The 26,241-nt window shown below is 37.8% G+C and overlaps 1 protein-coding gene across 1 annotated transcript; it reads right to left on the bottom strand.

The window, feature by feature from the left end:
* Positions 1–620: 620 nt before the first annotated feature.
* On the bottom strand, positions 621–25,894 carry LOC110068578 (uncharacterized). The gene is made up of 8 exons (XM_089275880.1): positions 25,305–25,894; positions 17,008–17,237; positions 13,969–14,098; positions 9,923–10,317; positions 9,530–9,708; positions 4,522–4,553; positions 4,101–4,220; positions 621–3,543 (listed from the first exon to the last, which is right to left on the bottom strand). Exons 1-8 carry the CDS (start codon positions 25,660–25,662, stop codon positions 2,699–2,701), a joined length of 2,289 nt encoding a protein of 762 aa, XP_089132006.1. The 5' UTR covers positions 25,663–25,894; the 3' UTR covers positions 621–2,698.
* Positions 25,895–26,241: the final 347 nt, after the last annotated feature.

Genomic DNA, 26,241 nt, shown 5'->3' on the forward strand with positions numbered 1-26,241 from the left:
CAGCCAGAGCGTGACGTGCCTCTACAAAATTGTCTACATGTGCGTGATCCCATTTAAAACACAAAGCGGCAGAGTACATTTTATCAAAATTTTAGAAAGTTCTTTTTAACTGTTCCTTCTCGTTAGGCTACAAGAACAGCCCCCCCTATCACAGAACGTCGAGCGAGAAAGAAATCGCATTTCGCGCGGCCATTTTTTCGTCGCGCATTCTTCCGAGTCACGCTCGATGGGGAGACTCAGGGGAGGATCTAGTGGGAGGGTGCAGGGACTACGCGCACCCCCCCTCCCCCCTCTGAGATGACTTGCGGCTTTCTAAATTTTGTTTACCTCACCAGTCAGTTGCGCCATTCCTTAGTGGTGCCCTTCCTTCTTAGTGGTGCACCCCCTCCTAAGAAAAATTCTGGATTCGCCCGTGAGACTAAGTTCTATTTAACAATTAGACCCGTAGCCCTTGCGGGCTACGGGTCAATAGCCCATGAGGCGAAGCCGAATGGGCTATTGACCCGTGGTCCTTGAGGGCGAAGGGTCTACAATTTTCTGCATTCTGCATTTCTCAGTTTCTCGTTACAAAGCATTGTAGTCACCCCCAAACACTCTATAAATCGGAGCACAGAGCGTAGTTAACTAAGGTACTTTTTTTATTTTAATCGTTAAAATATCAATTATAGCAATGTCATCTCCTTCTACCATTTTATACACAATTCGGTTAAAAATATAAATTGTCATTACAAGTCTATATTAAATGTCTTTCAAAATTAACACTATTTATCACTAAGCACACCTCACGCCATATAGACTTACAAGTCATGCAGAGTTACCTTTATCATTAAAAAAAATATTTACTTAAAGAAGACCATTTCATGACCTGGGTGGTTTCAAGTTTCATTGAAACGTTCATAGAATTAAAAAAAACGACAAAAAATATAGCTATTTTTAAAATACTTTTTTAACAACTTACATGTATCTAGTGTTCAAACAGTGTAAAGAAATGTTTTAACAGAGAACACTTGACCTTGCCACATATTGGCAAAGCTAGACTTTTGATATCTTTCGGGCAGCTGCTTATAAAATAAGGACTTGCATGGTTACCGCAGATTATAAACCAACAAAGTGATCTGAGCAATACAACATAAAATATTGCCTTTAAAATCACATGCCTCTTCTTTTTCTTGGTTCTCTCTATGACACAAAAAAACACAGAGAAACTGTCTTTATGCACAACCAAATCTTCCAAACTAGCACCATAAGAGATTAATGGCAAAAAGTTGGACAACTTGTATGTTGACATTAGGTCTTTTGCATCATCAAATTCTCCCAAATGATACTACAGGAAATGAACGGGGACAAGTTATGAGAATTTGTTAATTAATCATCAAATTCTCCCTAGCACTAGAAGAAATGTACGGATATCTGGGAAGAATTGTACACATGTTGACAAAATCCTACATGCCAGCTTTTGATTTTTTCTTTCTCTCTTGGTAACTAATGACAAAATTAACTGAAAATAATGTCTAAAAAAAAATTTGGAAGTAGTCAAATTTCTATCTTTAAATTCACATGCAAAAGGCTGTATGAATGAGCCCAAAATAAAATACAGTCATTTTATGACTAATAACTAGAACTTCCAATAACATTACAGTTTGTTTCTATTTTACTTTATTATATAATATTTTGCTCTATTATCTGTACCAAAATATATTGTTTGGAATTAAAACCAGCATGTAAATAGGCTTTTTTTGTACATTATGCTAGCATTTTTTCAAGCATTTTAGTGAAGCAAAAGCATTAAGCATTAAGCATTAAGCATTATTCAAGCATTTAAGGGGCATTTCACTGAAAATTTATTTTTTTTCCACGTACAGAAAATAGAATTAAAAATTATTTTTCATGAGAAAATGAAGACTAAAGTTGAAATTGAAAAATTGCAAATGCCACCCTAATACAGCCGAGTAAAGACTGAGGAGAGGTCAGCAGTAGTCAAATCACATTTAAAGATCATTATTAAAACTATTACATATGTTGAGTTATGCTAAGTATATGTATTTTTAAGCTCCCTGAGCTGCTAATTGTGTTAACACATTAAATTTTTTGAACCAAAAAAAAAACCCTATGTACGAGCATTAACCGAGCATTTTAGTGACTTTTTGTGGGGGAGACCCAGCATTTCAGTGGGAAAAATGGAGCATTAAGGTAGAGCATTTTAGTGGGGAAATATAAGCATAATGTACAAAAGCCTACATGTAGACATCATAAAATTTCCTCCTGTGTCAGAAAACAGACTTCCTGTTCCGGCTATCAATAATATCACTGACTGCATACACAAGTATTGCAAACTTTCAATTTGTGAGATAAGAGTTATTTTTTTCAAAAGGAATAAGGCATGTATAAAGACCTGCCATTCATCTAAATCAGTATTATACCAGATTATGTGTACTTGTCACCAGCCAAAAGAAATGCTTGATATAAATTGGCCAATGTTAAGTTTTTTTTAAAAAAAAAAAACTGTCACAAATTTGTTTGTTGCAGCAGTATTAAAAAAACTGTGGTGCCACTGTGCAGATTGTTGCAACCAATTTAACAATTATTTGCCTTGTCAATTAATGTAGTACCATATTGAAATTATTACCTTTACAGCAGTTTGAGAACTACAACAAAATAATGCAGTTCGTTACAGCTTCTTGGCATTTTACCTTCTCCTTTACTTTAGGGGCTCATAAAGATCCTGATCATTAGGTCCCCTCAGGGGTTCATAGACAGACTCTCTTTGTGGCCCAGGCCTTTGTACCGAGGCATATGGTACATCAAAATCAAGGCTCTGTTCATAGGCTGGATTGTCATGGGCATCTGGGGGGGAGGACCCATTTGGAGCACCGCATCTAACACCATTCTTATTTGGTCCAAAATCAAGGCTTTGTTCATAGGCTGGGTTACCATGGCCACCTGGAGAGGAGGACCCAATTGGAGCATCGTAGCCACCACCATTCTTATTTGGTCCATCTGAATCTGGCCCCTCAACAACATTATACACAGGCTCATCACTTAAACCACATGAACCCTGTGCTCCTTGGTGACTGCTTTTTTCAGCATCAGAGCTCTCTAGCACATTATACAGAGGTTGCTGTTGATCCTGCATGGATTCAGGCTCTTCAAGCACATTGTACAGAGAATCACCAACATTTGGAGCTTCATAATCTTCTTCTGTATCAGACTCATCAAGCACATTATAAACTGGCTCTTGTGTGTGTTCATCACCATCTTGTTCTAGACCTCCATTCACTTTCTCTGGCATGGTACCTTGCTCTGTGTCAGGTTGTTCAGTAACATTATACACTGGTTCTGCTGTGACTTTAGGTCTTTCTCTTGGTGGTACTGTTACACTAGGCTTTGATTTTGGAGTTGGTTTTCCTTTGTCAAGCTGTTCTTTTGTCAAACTCTGGTAAACAGGACTCCCTGGTACTTTTTTGTCCAGACTTTGGTAAGCATTGTAGTTATCATAATCATCATCATCAGGATTGCTGTATATTGCTGCCCCACTCATTTTTCCTAGTGGGAAAACAAGAAAAACAACCAAAACTGATCAGTACCATGTGTTTTAAAATGTGAAGACAGCTTGTTGTGAAAATAGTCCATGCATGTGTATGTGAGGCTACTGGTAGTTAAGTCACATAATTATATGTTAAACAAGTCTTGCAAAAAAAAAAAAATAATAATAATTTCCTGAGCCTTGCCCTTGGGACAAGTAGCTCTCGCATTTTGCTTGCCCTGGGCAAGTCTTACTGTAGGTTGCTCTTTTAATGATTTAGTTGAGGGTGACGACTGATCCTTGCCCATCAGGCAAGTAAAAATGGAAAGTTTCTCGCCCAGAAGGAGAATTCATCTACTTGTCCTGGAAGACTGGAAGGAACCTTTTTAAGCTCTTAAATTTTTTTTTCTTGCAACTGTTTATTGTAAATGAATGGTAATTTTTTTAAGCCTCTTTTCTGGTATGCAGAGTATCAATTTTTTATTGTGATCAACTCAGCCCAAATCATGGGGTTCCATTTCTAGCTGTTACTGAGAAATAACTAATTAAAAGTCAGTCACAAGTCATTATATCTTACCATTGTCAGTTATAAGGTCCTGGTATGTTGGTTGACTATCTTGATCCATCAAAGTTCTGACATGGCTTTCTGTTGCTGAACTCAGTGGAATGTCAGAGCTTCCATACACAGGATTCTTAACTAAATCATTAGCAAAGTATGACTTCATAATAAATGATAAACATTATTAATATTAATGACATACTTTTTTGACACTCAGAAAGTGATGAGAAAACTCAAGAAGATAAGAAAACCATGGTTAAGGGCATTTTAATACCTGAATTAAAATTTAATCAAATTATTGAAATAAAATAATATAATTACTTTGATTAACTTTAAAACTTATAATAATTATTAGAATAAGTTTCTTTCAAGGCAAGACTAATTCACAACCACATGAAAGCAAACAAAATAACACCAATAGTCTTTCATTGCATGATACCTTGTAGTTTGGTTGTCTTTTCCTCGTTTCTCCTAGGAAGTGAATACATGTCAGATTTAAAACAAAAAAGTTAGAGTTTTTCGTTTTCTCCATGTAAAATAACCCAATAATATTTTTTTGACATATGAAAAGGTTAGGGATGGTGGTTGAAAAATGTGAATTAACCCCCAAAGGAGACCAATGTGGGCCTGGCTCTAGCTTTGTTTAATCCCTACAAGATACTACTTAAAATGCACTAGGCTCTATTGAAAGTCGCTGTTCAAGAAAGGAGCCTGCTCTATTGGTCTAGACTCTAGGGACCGGCAGAAATCAAGCCTAAAGACAAAAAAAGGGCGTTTTTCACATTTGTTTTTCAAGTTCACCCTAAAGGATACTTTGACAGCTAAAAACTGTGGCATTTTGTCATCAACACCCTAAGTGAGACCAGAATCCTTTATTTATACACCTACCGTAAATCTTCGAATAAGCGACCGGGGTGCTTATTTCAAATTTAGGAGAAGATGGGGGGGCGTTTATTTGAGGGGGGCGCTTATTCGAGGAGGGGCGCTCATTTAATTTTTCCCAAATCGCGGCACCGTTAGTACTTAACTTATTCAACGTGTTCACTAAACGTGTTCACAAACTGAAACAATGTACAAATCTAAGACTACATGACGAAAACTATACATCCTTTGTGGTCTTATTACTTGTCCACAAAATGGGAAGGGAAGACGGGTGCTTATTCGAGGGGGGCGCTCATTTTAAATTTCAGCTGATAGGAGGGGCGCTTATTCAAGGGGGGCGCTAATTCGAGGATTTACAGTAAGTGAGATAATGTTCTTCTACCTCAAACATGCTAGTGGTCGGACATGTTTTTCGTTGCTCCTCGAAATGGCAGAGTAACAAGTGACCACGTTCCCGAAGCTAATCATTGAAATGCCTGAAGATAGTGGAAAACCTAATGAGCCCAAAAGAGGAAGAAGTAGGAAACGTCAAAGAGGAAGCAGCTCCAAAACGGACGAAGCAACTAACGATTCTGACATGATTTGCGGTCAACATGGCGACCAAGTTGACCAAGACGACGACCAGACAAGCGCTGTTCACTTTGAAGAAATTAATCAGAAGCTTGACAAGCTCTTAACTCTTTGTCCTCTAATTGAAGACCTTAAGACCCAGTTAGCGAAGCTAAAGGAAGAAAATACAGAGCAAAAGAAAACATTACAATGGGCGACAGACGAAGTACACGATTTGCGAAACAACCAGAATGAAATGAGAGCCGAACTAAACAACTCCAGAGACAAGTTGCAATATGTCCAGCAAGATCTCCAGATGCAGACCATACGCAACATTAAAACTGAAGCTCAGTCAAGGCGAAGTAACATTAAATTCTTTGGAGTGCGAGAAGCAGAAGCTGAAAGTAACCCATACGAAACAGAGAGGATCGTAAAACTTCTTCTTGTCAACGAGCTCAAAATGCCGAAGGAAGACGTGGCGAATTTAAAATTCGAAAGAGTACACCGCATGCCAACTAAACGTTCAGCAAGGACACCAACGAATAGACCAAGACCTATTATAGCCAAGCTGAGTTTTTACAAAGATAAGGGCCGTATATTTAAGCACGTGAAGAACATCGACCCTGAGTTAAAGATCGGCGTCGCAGATGACTATCCCAAGGAAATAGATGAAATGAGGAAGGCGCTACTACCAGTGCTAAGAAAGGCCAAGAGGGAAAAGGCTTCAGCCTCGTTCAACGTGGACAGACTTGTAATTAATGGTCAAATTTACCGTGGACCTGAAACTGAGAAGTTTCCTTTCTATGCAAAAGTTTTGTCTTCGTAAAATCGCTATCTGATCTTATTTAAATCACAAGACAGCTTCGGGAATCCATCTTGCACGGTAAGCTGTCACATTTTCAAGGGAGTTGTTTACATTTAGGTCATATGCATACTTGAGACTCCCTTGCCTCCTTTGCTAATTGTTAGTAAAGTAGTCAAAAGTGCCAGATTCTAACTTTGCCGTCATTGATTGCTTTGCCCTAGAACTTCCTAATTTTTCGCGGCTTTAACTGTACAAATTTGATAAATTTATGCTGGCACCTTTTCATTTATTTGTGACCGCTTCTCAACGAGGAGTGCTTTCTCATATTAAAACAGTGTTCCAAAAATAAAACCCCAGGAACAGATGGCCTTTCTGTAGAATTTTATTTGCAGTTCTGGTCTTTGCTAGGAGAAGAAATGGTACAAAGTCTCAACTACGCATATGAACATGGACAATTGAACATAACGCAAAAACAGGGCATTATCAAGGTGATACCAAAAAAAAGGAAAGACAAGTCATTCCTTGAAAACTGGAGACCCTTAAGCTTACTCAATGTTGATTACAAAATCGCTACCAAAGTTATAGCACACAGGATTTCAAGTGTTCTTCCAATCATTGTCAATGAAGACCAAACCGGATATGTCAAAGGCCGGTACCTCGGTCAAAATATAAGGCTAATCACAGACATCATGAAGGTAACAGAACTAGAAAGTATACCTGGTTTGGCCATTTTTATTGATTTTAAAAAAGTATTCGATACGGTGGATTGGAACTTCCTCTTCAGGGCGCTGCAAGTTTTTAACTTTGGCCCATGCATTCAAAAGTGGATTAGAACTTTTTACACCGATTGCTCCAGCTGTTTTATTAACAATGGATTCGCATCTGAGTTTTTCAAACTCGAAAGGGGTGTTTGTCAAGGTTGTCTGCTCTCAGGCTCTCTCTTTGTTCTATGCGCAGAAATTTTAGCTAACGCCATTAGAAATGACAACACCATCAAAGCAATAAAAATTCATGACAAAGAATTTAAATTGTCCCAGTACACTGATGATACAACTGCCTTTGTTTCTGACACGAAATCTGCAACAAATTTGTTCAAACTTTTGTCAAACTTTCAAGAATGTTCTGGCCTAGAAATAAATAAAAGTAAAACTGAAGGAATATGGTTAGGCGCAAGCCGTAAAAACACAGCAAAACCCCTGGGAATTGCTTGGCCAGCTAACTCTATATTCACACTGGGAATTAATTTCTCGTATAATGATGAAATTGTTCACAATAAGAATTTTGAACAGAAACTAATCAAAATGAAAAGCCTGCTTAACTTGTGGTATCCTAGAAACCTTACACTTTATGGTCGCATAACGATTCTAAAATCCTTAGCGATTTCCAAACTCGTTTATAATACATCTGTCCTCACTTTTCCAACAAAATTCATCGCCATGGTAAATCAAGCAATTATGCAATTTGTATGGAACGAGAAAGCTAAAATTAAATACAGAACAATGATAGGGCCGAAAGAGCAGGGAGGGCTAGACATGCCGGATTTTCAAATAATCAATGAAGCCATTAAAGTCATTTGGGTAAGAAGATTAAGTGACAGCAATGGAACCACAAGTTGGAGTCATATCCCTCTTTCCTATCTACAACCAGTTGGTCTGTTTCTTCTGCAGAATAATTTTGACTTAAAGCTACTTAAAGTTGATATACCTATTGATTTCTACAAAGAAGCTCTGTGCGCCTGGGAAAAAATTAACTGCAGTACTCCTAATACCAAAAAGCAGGTACTGAATGAAATAGTTTGGAACAATCATCACATAAAGATAGAAGGATATTCCATTTATTACAAAAAATGGCATGATGCTGGATTAACTAAAATTGAAGACTTTTTTCAGGGTAACAGATTCCTAACTTTTGAGGAATTCCGTAGCAAGTTCAAAATTAACACAAACTTCTTAAACTATTTCGGTCTACATGTATGCCACACAGTCCCTCAAAAATGGATCAATATTCTCAAAGGAAATGTTACTGAACCCTTGGAAAAACGTTCTGAGAAGGATAAGATATCTTTAGTAAACTCTCTTGCAGATCAGCAACTAAATTCTTTGTTAAGAGTAAATTCGTTACGCCTACAGCTGAACGAAGGATGAAAGAAGCCAGTCTAAAAGAACATACAATACAACTCATTTATAGCCTTCCCTTTAATGTTACAAAAGACACTAGACTCGCCATTTTCCAATACAAAATAATTCATCACATTCTACCCACAAACTCGACACTTTTTAGAGATTCATTAAAGGAACACGATAAATGTCACCTCTGTGGAGAAAGACAAACGTTAACCCACCTTTTTGTTACCTGTTCTGAAGCTCAGCATTTTTGGTCTCTCTTTACTAATTGGTGGAGCTCCAAAAATGGGGATAGGATCACTCTCGATAAAAATGAAATAATATATGGCGTGACAGATAACTTCGCTCGTCGTCTTGGTTTAAACCTCTGCATTATTATAGCCAAATATTATTTATATACTGCCTCAAGAAAAGAAGAAGAGTTTTATTTCAATGCTTTCTTGGCGATGTTGACAAACAAAATTAAAATTGAGAAACATAAATCTAAGTCACAAATTAATATGTGAGAAAGCCTCCTATTGTAGCTAACCCCTCAGTTACATGAAAGATATTAACAAATTGTAATGTAAGAGATTATTGTAATGTAAGTTATTAAAATCGTAAATAATGTTAGTATTGTAAGTTTTGTTATTATCGTTAAATTGTAAGTTACGTTGACATTGCAAGTAGTAGGTAATTTTTGTATGTAATGTAATGTAAGATATTGCAATGAAAAAAAAAAAAAAGAAAAAAAGTAAGTGAGATAATGACCATCCCAGACCTTTTCATATGGGAGTCTGCCAGAGAGTAATCAGCTGTTTATGCCAACAACATTGGTAATGAATATAATTACCGAACAAGAGCTTTCCTGCATGAATTATAAAGTTCAATGGCTGTTCCTCATTAATGACACTGTACAAAATTAATCAAACTTTATTAATTACAAATTTGTCACCCCTTTGCTTAAATTAGCCTTATCAGTCCAATACTGCAAAATGATAATAATTATAACTTCCAAAAGTGACTAAATAAACCTAAAAGTTATACATAACTAAAGAATTATAGATGCTCTATGACAACTTGATTTTGTAAAAACAAATTTTTGTTACCATGGCTTTCTCCTCTTGCAAAATACAATGATAATGGTGATAAAAATTCCACACACAGCAGCACCACCCACTGCAGCACCAATTGCAACTCCATTATCATTGCCATTTACTCTTGCTTTTTTGTTCCCTGGACGGTTAATGACAACAGAACTAGAGGCTGCTTTAGTGGATAAGGATGGCTGAAATTAAAATAAAAATTAATGATTAACTAATTATTAAGCTTCATACAGTTCTTTAAATGTTTTGGTCTTACAGACCCCCCCCCTCCCCCCCCCCCCTGCCCCCAGGAAATTCCAATCCCTTCTGTTGGGGGAGTATGGGCATTTTCTGGATATATAATATTTATTTACTAATCACATTCAATACCGTAAATTACTAAATGCTAGTACCTACCTTTGATGGATTTACAGAAAATACATTGGTCTTGATAGCAGGCTTGAGAATGGTTGTGCTCACAACAGTGTTTTGTAAGCCTTCAGAGGAACTGAGAGACACTGTGTTACTTGTTTCTAGAGTTGAAGGTGAGACAAAGCTGCTGTCTGCTATTTTAGATTGGACTGACATCTGACTGTTTTGAATTTTGACTGAAGCCAAACTTGCTGTTGGTGTTTTCAATGATGACAATGATAACGATGGTGATGGCGATGGCAATATTGAAGATCGTGAAGATGGCAAGAATAATGCCACTGATGTTAATACATGCAGTGTTGATACTGTTGGCACCAGTGATGAAATTGTACTAGATGGGTAGGCAGATTCCTGCGCAACACTTTGGTTTACGTAGTTATCTGAAGTTATTAATGACAGAAAAAAAAAGATGAAGTTCAAGACCTAATCACTGACAGGCAATCTCAGTTTAAAAAATATACAGTTGAAGAAGAAATAAGAAAGCCTGCAGCATTGCAGGTACAATGTATATGTTGTAGGTCAAAATAAAATTCAGGTTAAAATGATTTTAACCCAGTTTGATTCTCAATTTCCTTTGTCTTCTAACCCTAATTATTCATGATCCATGAATAATTAGGCTAAAGAGACAAAGGAATTTCATTTTAACCTGAATTTCATGTAGACCTACAACATATATATTTATAGAAATGTATTTTGAGGCTAGGGAGTTCAGAGCAAACAACTGGAAGGGAGAACACAGATTGAACTGAAATCTAATATCACAGTCATATATATAATTATACATGTTTTATCCATTGCAATTTTTACGTTTTTATTACCTTTTTTGCCACACCTTCTAAGATTACAATGAAAAAGTATTAGAAAAAATGGCAAGGAGGTCTTTAAGTGCTAAAAAATAAATGAGATGGCATACTCTCAGTGAGAGGTGTAGCACCACAGTGTCCTCAATCATGCATGGTAATTATTGTTTTAAACAAGAAGTAACATGAAAACATCAATAAAATCTACTGCAGTCAAATAAGAAGTATTCATCTAAAAATTGGTAAAAAAGGAAAGGAATTAAATGGTTGTCACTGGCTAAAAATATGGTTATCGGACGTTTCGGCCACTACTGTTGCCTTCTTCAGCAAAAGATGGAAAATGCAAATGTTAAACGGCGTCCTGCCAGAATATATAATAGATGTGTGATAAAACTAAATGAGCAATAGTCTCTAGAGTATTCTTGATGAGTGTAAAAATTCCTAATGCCATTGTACACGTTCGGTAGCGCTATGTGTTCCTTTATAGCGTTCCTGTCTCGCACGGAATGCCAAGCTTCAAGAATTAGTCTTTGTTTCCATACTGATGATCTGTCGGCAATTTCAACGTTCTCTAAATCTATTTGGTGACCGTTGAGCATATGGTGTTTGGCCAATAAAGAGTTTTTGTCCAATGTTGCTATAGCCTTTGTGTGTTCTTTCATACGTGTTTTTAACGCGCGTGATGACTGACCAACATAAACACAGTCACAATCTTTACATTTGATCTTGTAAACAATGCCTCTGTAAGCCTCTTTCTTGATCTTGTCTTTAGGTTTTTTGAGTATGTTCGAGATGGTACAAATAGGTTTATGGGCGACCTTGATATTGAAACCTCGAAGAACGTTTGCGACTCTTTCGGGAAAACCTTTGACATAGGGGAGGATGACAAAACCACGATGGTCGGTATCATTCGTTTCTTGTTGTCTACTCGGTTGGCGGCCATTGTGAATGAAATTTGCAGGGTAGTTATTAGTAGCAAGGGCTTTCGTTACTTGTTTAGTTTCACGTGAAACTTCCTCCTCCGTGGAAGGAATGTTCCTTGCGCGATCCATGAGAGTGCACACGACCGAGTGTTTATGCTGAGGATGGTGGTGTGATTTGAAATCAAGGTAATGGTCGGTGTTAGTAGCTTTCCTGTAAACAGACACAGCGATCGAGCCATCTTCTTGTCTGGTTGTTTTTGTGTCAAAATTTCAAATCACACCACCATCCTCAGCATAAACACTCAGTTGTGCGCACTCTCATGGATCGCGCAAGGAACATTCCTTCCACGGAGGAGGAAGTTTCACGGGAAACTAAACGAGTAACGAAAGCCCTTGCTACTAATAACTACCCTGCAAATTTCATTCACAATGGCCGCCAACTGAGTAGACAACAAGAAACGAATGATACCGACCATCGTGGTTTGTCATCCTCCCCTACGCCAAAGGTTTTTCCGAAAGAGTCGCAAACGTTCTTCGAGGTTTCAATATCAAGGTCGCCCATAAACCTATTCGTACCATCTCGAACATACTCAAAAAACCTAAAGACAAGATCGAGAAAGAGGCTTACAGAGGCATTGTTTACAAGATCAAATGTAAAGATTGTGACTGTCTTTATGTTGGTCAGTCATCACATGCGTTAAAAACACGTATGAAAGAACACGCAAAGGCTATAGCAACATTGGACAAAAACTCTTTATTGGCCAAACACCATATGCTCAACGGTCACCAAATAGATTTAGAGAACGTTGAAATTGTTGACAGATCATCAGTATGGAAACAAAGACTAATTCTTGAAGCTTGGCATTCCGTGCGAGACAGGAACGCTATAAATGAACACATAGCGCTACTGAACGTGTACAATGGCATTAAGAATTTTTACACTCATCAAGAATACTCTAGAGACTATTGCTCATTTAGTTTTATCACACATCTATTATATATTCTAGCAGGACGCCGTTTAACATTTGCATTTTCCATCTTTTGCTGAAGAAGGCAACAGTAGTAGCCAAAACGTCCGATAACCATATTTTTAGCCAGTGACAACCATTTAATTCCTTTCCTTTTTTACCAATTTTTAACATGCCTGGCTACACACCGAACATTTTTAAGTATTCATCTGATTGAATGAAACAATAAGTGGGGGGGAGCGGCAAAAGAAAACAATTATTAGCAGAGCCCCATACTCATATAGGAAAGAAAAGGAAACCCATGAGTGGATTTTCTCACGGTTATCATGGCTAGCGGTATTGCTCGTGGGCGTGTACGCACGACAGCGACGGCAATGGCGGAGTCGCACAACATGGCGGCCATACTCCAAATACAGAGACATGCAGCCTTGGTTTACCATGTACTTCTTTGATATTGGACATCCACGTTATGATCAATTGACACGTACCTGTCAAAACAAGGTATCTGCTGACCAGTATCACGTGACCATATTGTGGGCTCAAGTTTACAACTCATCGATGTCATGTGTCTTTTTGAAGTTGACTGCTGACCAAGTGCTGGTTTTTGATTAGATCACGGGCTCATGTCAGGTTAACTTGTTGAAAGCGGCAGGATTGTTCTGAAGCCGGTTAACGCTAACCCAGGATTAAAAGTTACATGTAACTGAATTATAACTTTTTCTTCTATACAAATGTTTTTTGCTGCTTTGTTTTGTGTATATAGTGATTACTAAAACTCAAAACAGAAGGCCAAACAATATACAGAAAACCTCACTGCAAAGTTTCAAAACTCAAATCAAAATTCTTCCTTTTCCTGGGTTAGCTTAATCGGGATCTGAACAACCTGGCCCAGGAGCTATACTTTTAGGCTGGCCTAAATCTATATATTAAGACTGCTTTCAAAGGAAATAATGTTACAGATCCATAATGTAGAATTTTTCAGACTCTGCTAGCCTTAATAATTACTACGCTTATCAGCTGAGTAAGGCGGGATGAAAGTTTGGTCACCAAGTTTTAACGTAAAAATCCTGTTGTTGTCACGAACAACTGGCTCCGCATCCATTGGCAACTTGTCGGCCTTTGACGTCATTGGCAGCAAAGCATGCGAAATTGTAGGCGACGCGACAGGCGATGCACGGCTGTTGTTGATATTGTTACCAATGGAAACGAGGTAAGTTGCCTGTGACAACACCATAATTTTAAGGCCAAAACTTCCTAATCAAACTTCCTTTGTGCCTTACTCAACTGATAATTGTAATGAATTTGTACTACATGCCATGTCTGAATCACAACACACTCACAGGTAACAGCTCCCACAGCCTTAAAAAGTAAGCAACCATTAACTGCGGGTGGATCACCACTTGTATAATTGCAAGTGACAATAAGGCGAAGGATCCTGCCTGAAAGTGTATTATCCATGTCTGCCTTCCACTGAAAAAAAGAAAAAGAAAACCTAAAAACCATGGTATGCTGTATGTAAGTGCAAATGCTAAAAATGGCACAGTCATGTTAATCTAGTTAATATCTACTAAAAGACTATTAAAACAATTTCATAAAAAATTCCAAGTCTTTGTGTCCATAGTGAGATGTCATTTTCATTTTTCTGTTGCCACAGGACTCCAGACTCACCCTACGGTTTTGGAACACTTATCAACAACAATATGTGGAGAGTTCTCTCTGGTTGTGAGCTACCACCAACCAAAAAACAAAGGAATATTAAGGAAAATTTTCAGGAAGCCAACAAAAGTTACGATAATAACAAAAGATCTCAAACATTTCAAACCAGGTGGATGAGAGGAAGGCCATGGATGGTGTTCTAAGAAGATGCCATGTTTTGTCCCATTTGCTGACAACAACAAAACAGCAAAACAACAAAACTTTATTCCTTTTTCATTAATTTACAGCCATGAATTTTAGGTTAATGAGTTGTCTTACATCTACACTTAATTATTAAAAATAATTAAGTTAGAAATTCAAATACAATAACAGCAAGAACCTGTGGGTACAGTGTGGTCTGGGCTAATCTAGGCAGGCCACATCTATATTTATACTGGGGTATCTAAAAGATGTTAATGCTACGGCACATTCTGTTGATAGTGACATATTTTACACAGTGATTCATCTACCTGTGCGTTCCGAGACTTACATTAACCTTTATTTCTTAAAGTAGTGTCAAATCATGGGGAATCTGTCCTCGTATGCATCAACTGAACATCAATGATGATGCATTGACGGCAAGTTGACGTGACAAGGGATTGACAAAAAACATGTGGTGATCTGAACTATGTTTGGACATAAAACGATACACTTCAACCTCCCCTTTACCAGATTGCAAAAATCAAAAGATGTGGAAATTGTAGAAGCAGAAATCTAACTTGTAAATGCTGTACTGGTACGCATTAAATGTCTCTATCTGAATGTTGACAGATTGTGTCGAGGATGCGTCCACCATGATGTGTGAAAATGCTAAAGCTTTAACTGAAATTCAAGTTTGGATGAAAAGGAATAGACCGCAGCATATATGAAATTAGCGTGTTCTACGGTTTTTGTTGTTTTAATTATTCTACAAGCTTTAGTAACGATGGTTTCTCTTCATTTAAGAATTCAACCAAGGAGGCAAGACTGCTAAGAAGTGACATACATAAGTTTAAAATTAAGATGTCACAATTAATCATCCAGATTTACAAACTTTCACATACTGCATTAAGAACAAAACCAAGAGTTGTGAAAGTCAAGCATAATCTCCTTCACATCCTTTTATGGGTAAATCAGAGCATAACATAACCACTATTAAACCTTTCTCACTGGATTCCACCCAAAAAGATGGTGTGACATCCTTGTGTTGTTCATGGCGCAATGCACTCTGGTAAAAAGTGGCGCAGTCCACTCTGGTTATGGTAATAATTCGATTTAGCGCCCTCCTTCCAATAAGTACCCCCTTTCGAATAAGTGGCCCCCTTCAAATGTGTTTTTATTACAGCGCAACTACTCGAACTGGGCCACCTTAAAGAAATCTAACCGATCAGAATATAAACTGAGAACAATGGACTGGTAGCTTCTTGTGACAGCAAGTAACAGTCTGTTTGACATGAAAACATAAACTCTATCAACTCCTTAGCGTTACATACACTCTTAGGGATTCATTCCTTGAAGGGGAAATCATTGCAATTTCAAATCTCACTCAAAACATTTAGCTTGAAAACTAATTTTGTGACAGCTAAACCAAAACCATTGAAAAGCGTATAAAATTAGGATCAAAACTAACCAATCAACAAATAGCAAAGTTTCCTGAGAGGTTGGCAACACTTCGCACTTTGTTGGGTATTCAATTTTATCGAGATATATAAATTGTACGTATTCTTCAATGTTCTTGGTTTATTTGAGAAAACGATCACTATCTTTTGTTCTCAAGTAACGTTCTGGTTGGTTAAGTCTTTTCAAAGTGGCCCAGTTTGAGTAGTTGCACTGTAATGAGCGCCCCTACTCCACTACGCACCCCAATTCTAATAAGCGCCCCTATTGTAATATTGAAATATTACAGTGCCGTCAGAGTACGTATCAATGCAGGTTCACTTCCTTAACTGCTCACATATGTAATGCCTCGCATTACAGAAACAGTGGTCTTCGTCTGAGTTTCCCGCCACTATCATGTCCATGTGAGTGCATAGTTCCTTCAAACGAGTGATCTCAATTAATAAGTTCTTCAAGTTTTGTTTTGAACATTTGGTTGTTTCTCAAAAAAGAAATGCATGTAAGCGCCCTGTCCTGAATAAGCACCTTGTCTTAAATAAGTGCCCTCCCTTGAGATACTAAAAGTAAATAAGTGCCACGGGCGCTAAATTGAATCAGTAAATGTAATGTATTTTGCTAAAAAGTGATAAATCCCAGAATTTGTACCCCCTTCTATGTCCTTCTTAAATCCTGATTATGTTGCTGCTTGTTTGCCATGCTCGTTCTGCAGCAATCATACCATTACTTTTTTTTAATGACCAATCAATTTCTAGGAGACAGGCATAATACAACTTTTGGAGTTTTTTCTCTTTAGTTAATATAGTATTATTGTATTGAGTAATTCTTTTAATATTTAATGTCAATAGCACAGGGAGTGCTAATAAGCAATCTTCCAAGCCAGAGGCTCATGTTAAAAGTGCTTGGCAACTAATAATAAAATGCTATTAAAATCTATGGAGTTACCTTGGAAATGCGCTGTTTAAAGATTGACACTAAGATTGTAGATTATGTATATTAAATATGACCACAGAAAACCCCTGAGGGCCACTTAATTTGGTCCTGGTCCCTCTCATTCTAGCAAGACTGTAACTTGGATAAAGGAAGCTTACCTCTAGCCAAATCCCCTTGTATTGCTTAAATCTGACTGTGAATATTTCTGAAGAAATCCTCTTCCACCCACTTTCTAAGCTATCATAGTACATAGGGCTTCCGGGAATTACTTTACAGCTCTGGAAAGAATCTCCAACATAATTTTTGGCACTGCCATTGTTGCTCAGGTCAAATCCAATTAAAAACAAATCATCCCATGACTGCATGTCTCGAGGCAGAGTTTGTGTATCTGTAACATGTATAAATAATAAATACATGTAAAGCTCTATTCACAATTTTATTAGCATTGTTGATTATCACTTACCACAAGGCACTAAATTTTTGCGGGAGTTTATTTTTGTCAATCAACGATGTTTTGTATTTTGCAGGAACTAAGTTTTGAGATACATACATACATACATACATACATACATACATACATACATACTCATAAAAGACTGGTTTTTCTTGCTGGGTACTAATTTCTGTGATTCTCGGGAAGTCATGTTTAACTGAGTTTACAACATTTTTGCATTTTTTAATTAAACTGCCTACAATAATGATATTGTACGCAGTTTAATTAAAAAATGCAAAAATGCAAAAACTTGTCAATTATTGACAAGTGATAAAACATGAAGAGATGTAAATTAAACACAGTAATCCAGTAATCAGTGTCACTCTACCACAGTTAAGTCGTTCTCTATAGTGCAGAATTGTAGAATGCTCTTCTTAGTGGAATACACTGTAGCTTCAGATGATCCTTTCCTGTAAACCTTTTGTTTCATTTCTGAACATTTTGTTTCTCATTTCTTGGCTTTGTTTCTGAACAAAAGAGGTGTTTTAAATAAAGGGCAGCAACAAGAACCTACTTGTGACAGTTGTATGTATAATTTCACCAGTGGAGTAAAGTTTTGCAAAGAATACTTTTGCAGGAATTATTTCCTGTGGGAACGTTATTAGCAGATCATAAAAAACCACGCAAAAATCACAAAAATTAGAACCCGCAAAAATTTAGTACCACACGGTATAATAAATAGTATTCAGTGACTACCTCCAAACAGTATATTTAATTGTTTATGGTTTTAAAACACTGACTTACTGTAGTGCATAACTTGAGAAAGAAACTTTGTTTTAAAATCAATTTTATTACAAGACAATGGACTGTTATTATCAAAGGCCTAATATTAACCCGAAGTTCTGCAAATTTCATGTTTGCATTTTCAATGTGCAACCATTTACATGTAGTCAAGAAACAAACTGACAGGGTGAGCAAAGCCAACATACAAGATGGCAGTTCAAACACTCACAATTCATCTATTTGACTGACTGTTCATAGTGGCTCCAATCTGATTAGTGTGACATAAATACATTGTTAATTCACTCAAAAGAAGACTATGCTATCTCAAACTCAAATCAGTTTCCGTTCTTACACTTTTTCAGTCAGTTTACTATCGTCTGTTATCAATTATTAGGAACCTTAAAGGGGCACAGTCAGCTGGCGCACATACACATTAGATACCATTTACAAGCTAATTAACATGTCACAGAGAAGCGATCCATATGTAGTTTTTAACCAAACATGACAAAATAATATCATACGATGAACAAAAAACACACTGAAAAACAGGTTTTTCAGTAAACAATTGAAAATCAAGCAAAACACTGCAAAGATTGAAGATTGACACAGTCTGTCAATATCGCTCTTTTAGATGGAGTGATTATTTTAGGAAAACAGTTGGTGGTAAATTATCTGTTACATATTTAAGAAGCCAAACAATGGCTGGTACAATGTGATTTGGGAAGAACCCGGGTGGAAGGTTTAGACCATAGAAGCTCTTAAGTATCTGATAGAATCTGTGCGGTATCAGTGGAGAAACAGTAGGGAAGATGTACTCGTATACAGGAAACAATACTTGTCTGCTGCAGTATGTGACAGAGAATTAATTTAATGTATTTTCCATCATATTGGTGTCATTGCTCGGTGTCATTGCTATAGCCTTCAGAAAAGGCTACCACATTGCTTGTAGATTCATCCAAATTAACGCTAGCATTGGTGAGAATTCTTGAATTTTTTCTATCGATGAAAAGTACTTTCTGTGCTGCGTTTCATTCCTGGAGATGAAAACCCTTCTTGCAAAAAAAGCAAACTGAAGACATTTTAGTATCTGTATGTGACCAGTTATCGATGAGAACTCTGTAGGGATTCTCAAGCGCAGTATGAAATTGCCAATGAAAAAAAATTAAGTACTATTCATTACTCTCATTCTACATCATAACTAAGACAGTATTCTAAGCACAGTAAGTGCTGTAAATTCTGTTTATACATATGCTTGTGAAAGAAAATAAAAGAGTAAATTTATTTTATGGAGTTGTTTCGATTCTGACATACGGACACTTGCCACCTACAAAGGGCAGGAACTTTGGAGCTGACAATTGTCACCTTGCGACGCGAGGTCAGACTTCCAAAATAAAGCAGTTCTAAGTAAAATGGCATCAAAAGCAATCACATTATACCTGTTTTTACCAGTAAATTATATTTGAGTCCGCAAATGCCCCAGACCCTTTCAATTTTTCTAGCGCTTTCTTCAGCGACAGAATCAACATGAAAACAAACACTCGCAATGCATGCCATTCGACAGTGAGTCTTTAAGCACACCACAACGGCAGTGGCGTCGAAAACAACACCAAACTAAAGGTTTAATATGTAAGCAATGGCTGTGTACGTGCATTATAAATCTTTGCACATTTCTTAGCTGTCCTCTACAAAACAGCAATATGCAAATATGACTAAGTTCTGCATATTTTAGAGAAAGCCAATGTCAGGGGCTAATTTTTCATTTTGTTAGTTGCAATTGAATGCTGTATTACATAGTTAACTTGAGAAAGTTCTGAGACTGGTAGGTGTCAAGGCTGTTGCCTAGGGAAATTCTTAACAAGCCCTTCCACCTTTTTAGCACACTTTTTTAGGAGCCCAGGATAAAATTTGCTGTGGTCAATCCAGGGGAACATTGGGAAGACAGTGGGGGGAGGGGGGGTGGAGTGACTTGTGGAAATTTAGGGGAGGGGTCTGGGGGCAGAGATTTTCCATGAGACACTAACATGGTCCAATATCAATCAAATTTTTGAAATAAAGCGTTCAGCAACAAAGCGTTCAGCAAAGTGATCAGGTCACGACTGAGGAAGAATACTATTTTAATTTATGGTCAATAATTGGTGTATCTATGCAAGTGCTGCAGCTTTTGCTTACAAAAATTGATATTGCTGCTTTTGTTTTTGAATTTTGCAATTCTATTTTGGCAAAGCAAAATACATCATACAAATCATGAAATGCAAGCTGCAAATGAAAACAAATAAGAATGAAAGAGGCATTTGGGGGTTTTGAATTTGGCATAACTGAAATGTGCTTTCCTTCTCCGGGCTTGAGACATTAGAATAAAGTAAAGGTGATTTTGACGCAGCATAACCGCTTTATATTGGCTGCTTCTTTGGAGAAATTATATTCTCGTATATTGGGCGGAGTCACCACAGTTTGCTTGATAATTTAAAATATAAAACCCTACTATGCAAAAAGAATTGTAATGATGTTTTCCTCTAATGTCAGCAGCATCATCACTCCAATTCCAAAACTATTTGTCATCAAAGTAGTTATTTTGCAACTGGAATCCGTAAGGTATCAATAGAGACACAATCTATTGGCAAACATGATGTAGATTTATTCAACACTAAGCTTGCAACGCATTATAGGGCGATTTTCAAATATGGCTGTTTTTGGCTGTTTTGTTGCCATGTTTTGGCCCATATTTCTCCTGATAACAGCAAAACAGGACCAGAGTAGCTGTTGTTTTCATTCAAAACTTGAATCAAGTGGCGCTCGGGTTGACCACAACCACAAGTTTTCAGAGCGTAATTTTTCAACTGCTGCAATATTCAAGGCAACCTCCAAGATTTTCAGCTCACAGGGCTGCTCTGATGACAAAAACCGACTCGACTTTCAGCATTTTCTTTAAGATTTGTAGATTTCGCAGTAAAATTCTGCTTTCGCTGTAAGTTTTCATTCCACGACAAGCGACGCTCGAGTCAAGTTCGACAGTGGCGTGATTTTCCTGGACCAATCACAATTCTTTGCTATGCATAGCAACCAATGAGATTGCTTCATTTTGTATAGACAATAGATTACATCAAATGGCTTTTTTCGTGTTCGCCGAAGTGGGCAAAGGCCAGCTTTCGAGTTATGTCGAAAGATTTTGAAACAAAAAAAAGCTTTATCTGTAGTAGTTTGTTTCGTTATTAAATAAAACAAATAGATTCCATGTTGCGGTGCGTCTGTTCAGTAATAGATCACAGAAGACGTCAAAATGTGGCAAGAACATCAGTGACACACTTGGCTATCGCCTCGTGTGCCACTTGTTTGTTCTTACCACATTTTGAAATCATCTGTGGTCTATTACTGAACAGACGCACAACAACAAGGAATCTATTTGTTAAATAGATAGTACATAGCGTAGCCAATCACAGAACAGCATTTGTGATAGAACGCTAGTAGATTTATACTAAAACTGAACAGATGCCAGAAACACTGAATCTATCTGTTTAATAAAAAACAAGAAGATCTGTTAGATCTTATACCCGCGCTTTTAAAACTTTACTGTTTGCTTAACACTGCAGTCAGAACGCAGTGCACATTCCAAAGCAGTCCTAGATGATTCTTTTCTTACTGTAGACATCACATCACTTGATCAACACAAACTGTATTATTGCACCATCAGTAGTAGGATAGTAGCCGTTGACATATCTCCGATGACGTAGTGGTTTTAATCTAGAACTTTCTTCAGGATATGTAGGGGCATGAATGATATGAACGACACGATAATAACACTATTAACAGCAGCTTTCTTTCATAAAAGTCATGATTCAATTTAATTGGTGTTTTCCATGAGTAAAGGGCAAGCAAAGCAGTCACACAAGTCATATAATTTAATAATAAAACTCTATCGCGACTGATATATCGATTTTGGTCACTCCAGTGGCCACAAATTGAAAAAGTGACAGAAAATTGGCATTACTTTCGATTCTCACCAAATTTGGACAGTGGGATGATCTCATCATTAGCCAATTACAGACCATTTTTCAGCTCTTTTCGTCATATCCCCCCCTCGGGAGAGTTTTGTCAAGTTAGCTAATTTAGTATGCAGGCCACCATAATGGCGGTCGCCATCAGCGAAATGTTTATTTGCTCAAAATTGGGGCAAAATCTTTCGGAGATGGAAGTCAGGACATTTGTAAGCATACAGAAAGTAATTTGGGACCAGTTGCTGGCTTCTAAGGCTGAATTTATCCAGAAGTAAGCTGTATTTTCGTTTTCGTGCCAAAAGCTACGCGGTGAAATATTATCGGCTTGTTTATGCTGTCCTGTTCTGTTTTTTCTCTTGGTCTTTTTTGAAGCCTGCCGAGGCCATTCTTTTGTCTAAATCAGTTGAAAAACATTCGAAAAAGATGTTCCCATTCAAGTTTAAGCTCTCAGGCAATAATTCTGGAGTATTTTGGCCGAAACGTTGGCTTTGTTATGTTTGTGTTTTTCGGTTGCTATGGGCGACCGTGGCTTCCTTTGTTAGGTCAAGTCTGGGGAGTGAGGTCACAAAAAAATTCTAATTAATTCTGGTTTTGTTCGATTTTGCTGAAATTTTAACACGATAAAGCTGGATTGTTAAGGAATAGACTTACCTTCTGCCAATGTGTGGTAGCTATTAACGCTAAAGTGATATATCGCTTTGAAGTCAGGGTTTTGAAGAGATTTTTTTGCAACATGTGGGTTCGGCATGATTTTGTAATCAGAGGTTTTTGTTGACCCCAACGGAAAAAATATCCAGAAAAGGCCATTTCACCGACAATTCAAACGAATATTAAAATGTATATGTTCCGAGGTAAATTTCTGGTGAAAAAATATAATTTTGACGGGTGCTGGGTTTTTAATTTTTTCCCACGAAAGTCAGTATCGGAGATGAGTTAAATATATATAATTAATTGAGCTTTTGGCGAGTAAACATCACAGGTTGTGTGACTCAAAATTTGGCTGAGTGGAAGTTTGGGTCTGGTCTCCGACAAAACTAAAAAACAAAAAATAAAAGAACATAAACCATGGGTAAACCATGAACCGCGCTCGGCCCATGGCCGCGCAGTTGAAATAAATAAATAAATAAACCACGGGTAAACCATGAACCGCGCTCAGCCCATGGCTGCGCGGTTAAAGAAAAAAATGTTTAAGACGTCATCTATACATCTGTCCTCTAACAGATCATCAACCTCGTTCCCAGGATCTCTCATCTTACCGCCCCCTGGAGCGAGCGAGGAGAGACCCTGGTTGGGTCTGGTCACGTGCCACTTTGAAAATTGAGAACATCAGGGAGGGGTCCTCTGTAATCAGCAATTTGTCACGTTGATCTTTTGTCAAATTCAAAGTATCATGCTACGACTGCCATTACCCGCGGCGTTTATCAATACTTAGCTTTCAGGCTGAAATTTCGAATAATATCTATTCCAACGTTTAGTGGCAATTTAGTGGTTGCAATTTTCAGTGTTGCCGTCTTACCTACTGGATTTATGGAAAGTCAGTTATATTTCAACTGGAAATGTCGAGCAGCGCAATTTCATCCTGTAGTAATTGTCGTTTCTTCTTTGAATGCAATAGATCAAATTGATGCAAAAGAAAAAAAAAATCATAAGAATGTCTCTAGGAAAACATATAGCTTTCTCAAAGTAAACTATGGCAGTCTCTGAAGAAAAGCTGGACAAAGATAAACATGATATTCATGCAACGCACTGTGCTTGAAAACAGTTCTAATCAAATAGCCGGGCCCGGTGTCACCTGCGGCGTCACAATATAGAGTGCAAGTAAGCAAATATGTTCATGGAATATTTTAATCTTTGTCCCTGGAAGGCCAATACTTAGAGCCTTAAAACATAACTTGAAATAGAAAGGAACCTAAACAAAGTATATGCACAGCATGGCAAATTACAGAGGTGTCAAACTCTGAGAAGCGACGTGCAGTTAACACCGGAAACCATGCAGACCTACAACCTCTAAAAATATGCTGTGACACAATCAAACGACTCCGCTCTACTTATAATTTCCATTTCTTCCAATAACAGGACATAAAAAGTGCCCCTCAGAAACACGCGTGAAACAAAGAAAGGTCGAGAGATCGAAAATTAAATGAAAATGTGCACAACTGTCACGAACCGTTGGAGTCACGTACACTTCTTTATTAACAACACAATGAAAATAACATTTTTCTTTTTCTAGCCTCCTTTCGGTCGAAGAAAAATCTAGTTTATTGGCAACGACAGTGAAATGCATACCGCCACGAGTTCATTGTATTATCCTACACGCCTCTGCAAAGTTCGGGATGCCGACGGCGCAGTGACACTTCAATAAATCTTTTGGGTCGGTACATTTCGCTGACCCCTTGTCCATGGACTACCCCAATGGACTACTTGACTACTTGAATGGACTACCCATGGACTACCCTAAATGGACCACCCTAAAATTTGTGGCAAACATAAATTTAACGCTAGAACCCGAACAAAAGATGCGATCAATCGACAAACACATTATGGAACAAATCTTTTCATCCTTTCGCTCCTTTCGAAGTGACTTTGGCTTTCAGTGATCAATTAAAAGGCCCTGAATTCTCTAAAATTATTTAATTGCCATTCACAAGACCTACACTTCATTCTGAGTCAAAGATCTTCCATACACAGCCTCGGCCGCAGTGTGCAATTATCCATTCGCATTCTTGAGGAGATTTTTACAATATGTAACGTCCTTCACCGTACCAACCTTCAGCGACTTGAATTTCCGCTATCAGATGATGGATAAGTTTTACTTGGCATTCGCAGAATATTACCGCCGGACATTGCCGCAGAACATCATATCGCCCTTGGTTTACTTTGGTGACAACACATCCCGCACTCCCGTGGGCTAAGTATAGACAAAATTCCTACTAGGCTGCCCATCCTTTCAATAATTTAATTGTCATCTCCCAGATTCTGGGAGACACGTGACCAGACCCAACCAGGGTCTCTCTTCGCTCTCTCCAGGGGGTGGTAAGATGAGAGACCCTGGGAACGAGGTTGACAGATCATTAGCAAGAAACAATCAAAATGTGAGAATACTATTAATTTTTGTAATTTATTAATCATTGTACTGTAATTCTGTTTTTTTTTTAAGTGTGGCAAATCAAACTAAACTAAAATAAAAATAAAAATTATTATGTAATGCACTACTGACAATAGTTTACTTACACTACACCAAACTCACCATTCAAACTTTTGCTGGCTTCTTCATTGGTAACACATTTTCCTCCTTCTGGGAGAAACGTCGGAGTTGGCGATTTGCACGAGCAACTGTAGGGAGAAGACGTTGAATCCGCTGAAAGGTTGGCACAAAACTTGTTCTTGTCCGTCGGATTGCAGCGATCCTGAAGGCATCCTTGTTTAAACGTAACACTAAATACATCGCCTACATCACGACCAGCTTTCCTGCGAATTAAGTATTTGGCGACATCTGACTTCTTGATGCTGGCGTTGGTTTCGAGGAAATAATGTTGGCAGCAAAGATAGAGAATAAAGAAACAGGTCTTGACCTTCACTTTCGTCGTCAAAAGCGCTGTTTCCATATTTCGCTGAATGTCCGCTAGTAGCAACCCCAACAAATGACTTCTAACGCGATTGTTGCTTAAAATATGCAGTATCTACAATATTCCCCATGGTAAAAATGCCCTTCCTTATTTGTGTCAGAACTTCCTAAAGCCAAAAGGACGTCTGTGCTGCAGCTTGTCTGTACCTGAACAACGTCAAGTTCTAAACGCCTCGATCCTCTTGGGTCGCCAATGTTTGGCCTGTTGTCACGTGATATTGCGCCTGGGGGCCCTTCTCCGGTGACTGAAGAGATGTTGTTGAGGAAACATCCGTAGTTAATACTGGCTTTTACTGAAAACGCTGCTTTTTTATTTTTATTTATTTGTTTTTCCTTTCTGTCATATTTTCTTATTAATTTTAGGTTGTATAAGTACCCCAATGCAGCCCTTAGTGAGGAAGTAAGGGGGAGGGGGGAGAGGAATGTGGCTATATGTGGCTTGCATGCTAGTTATCAAAGCGGAATTTTTTGGGTTCCCAGAAGAGCCAGAAATTAACGTTTCCACTTCCGGTTTTCGCTTTCCACTGGGCTTTATCAAAGTGCTGAGCAGCCATCAGCC

This window comes from Orbicella faveolata, unplaced genomic scaffold (genome assembly GCF_042242905.1).
Source record: "Orbicella faveolata isolate gen_17 unplaced genomic scaffold, um_ofav_v1 contig_4, whole genome shotgun sequence".
Taxonomy (NCBI): Eukaryota; Metazoa; Cnidaria; class Anthozoa; order Scleractinia; family Merulinidae; genus Orbicella; species Orbicella faveolata.

What these genes read in the sequence shown, in the direction of transcription:
- LOC110068578 (XM_089275880.1), bottom strand. Translation starts at nt 25,662, where the DNA reads ATGGAAACAGCGCTTTTGACGACGAAAGTGAAGGTCAAGACCTGTTTC. An exon ending in ACAAGGGGATTTGGCTAGAG is followed by an intron (nt 14,099 to 17,007) that starts GTAAGCTTCCTT and finishes TCTTTTTTTCAG; the next exon opens with TGGAAGGCAGACATGGATAA. An exon ending in TTTCTGTAAATCCATCAAAG is followed by an intron (nt 9,709 to 9,922) that starts GTAGGTACTAGC and finishes TTTTAATTTCAG; the next exon opens with CCATCCTTATCCACTAAAGC.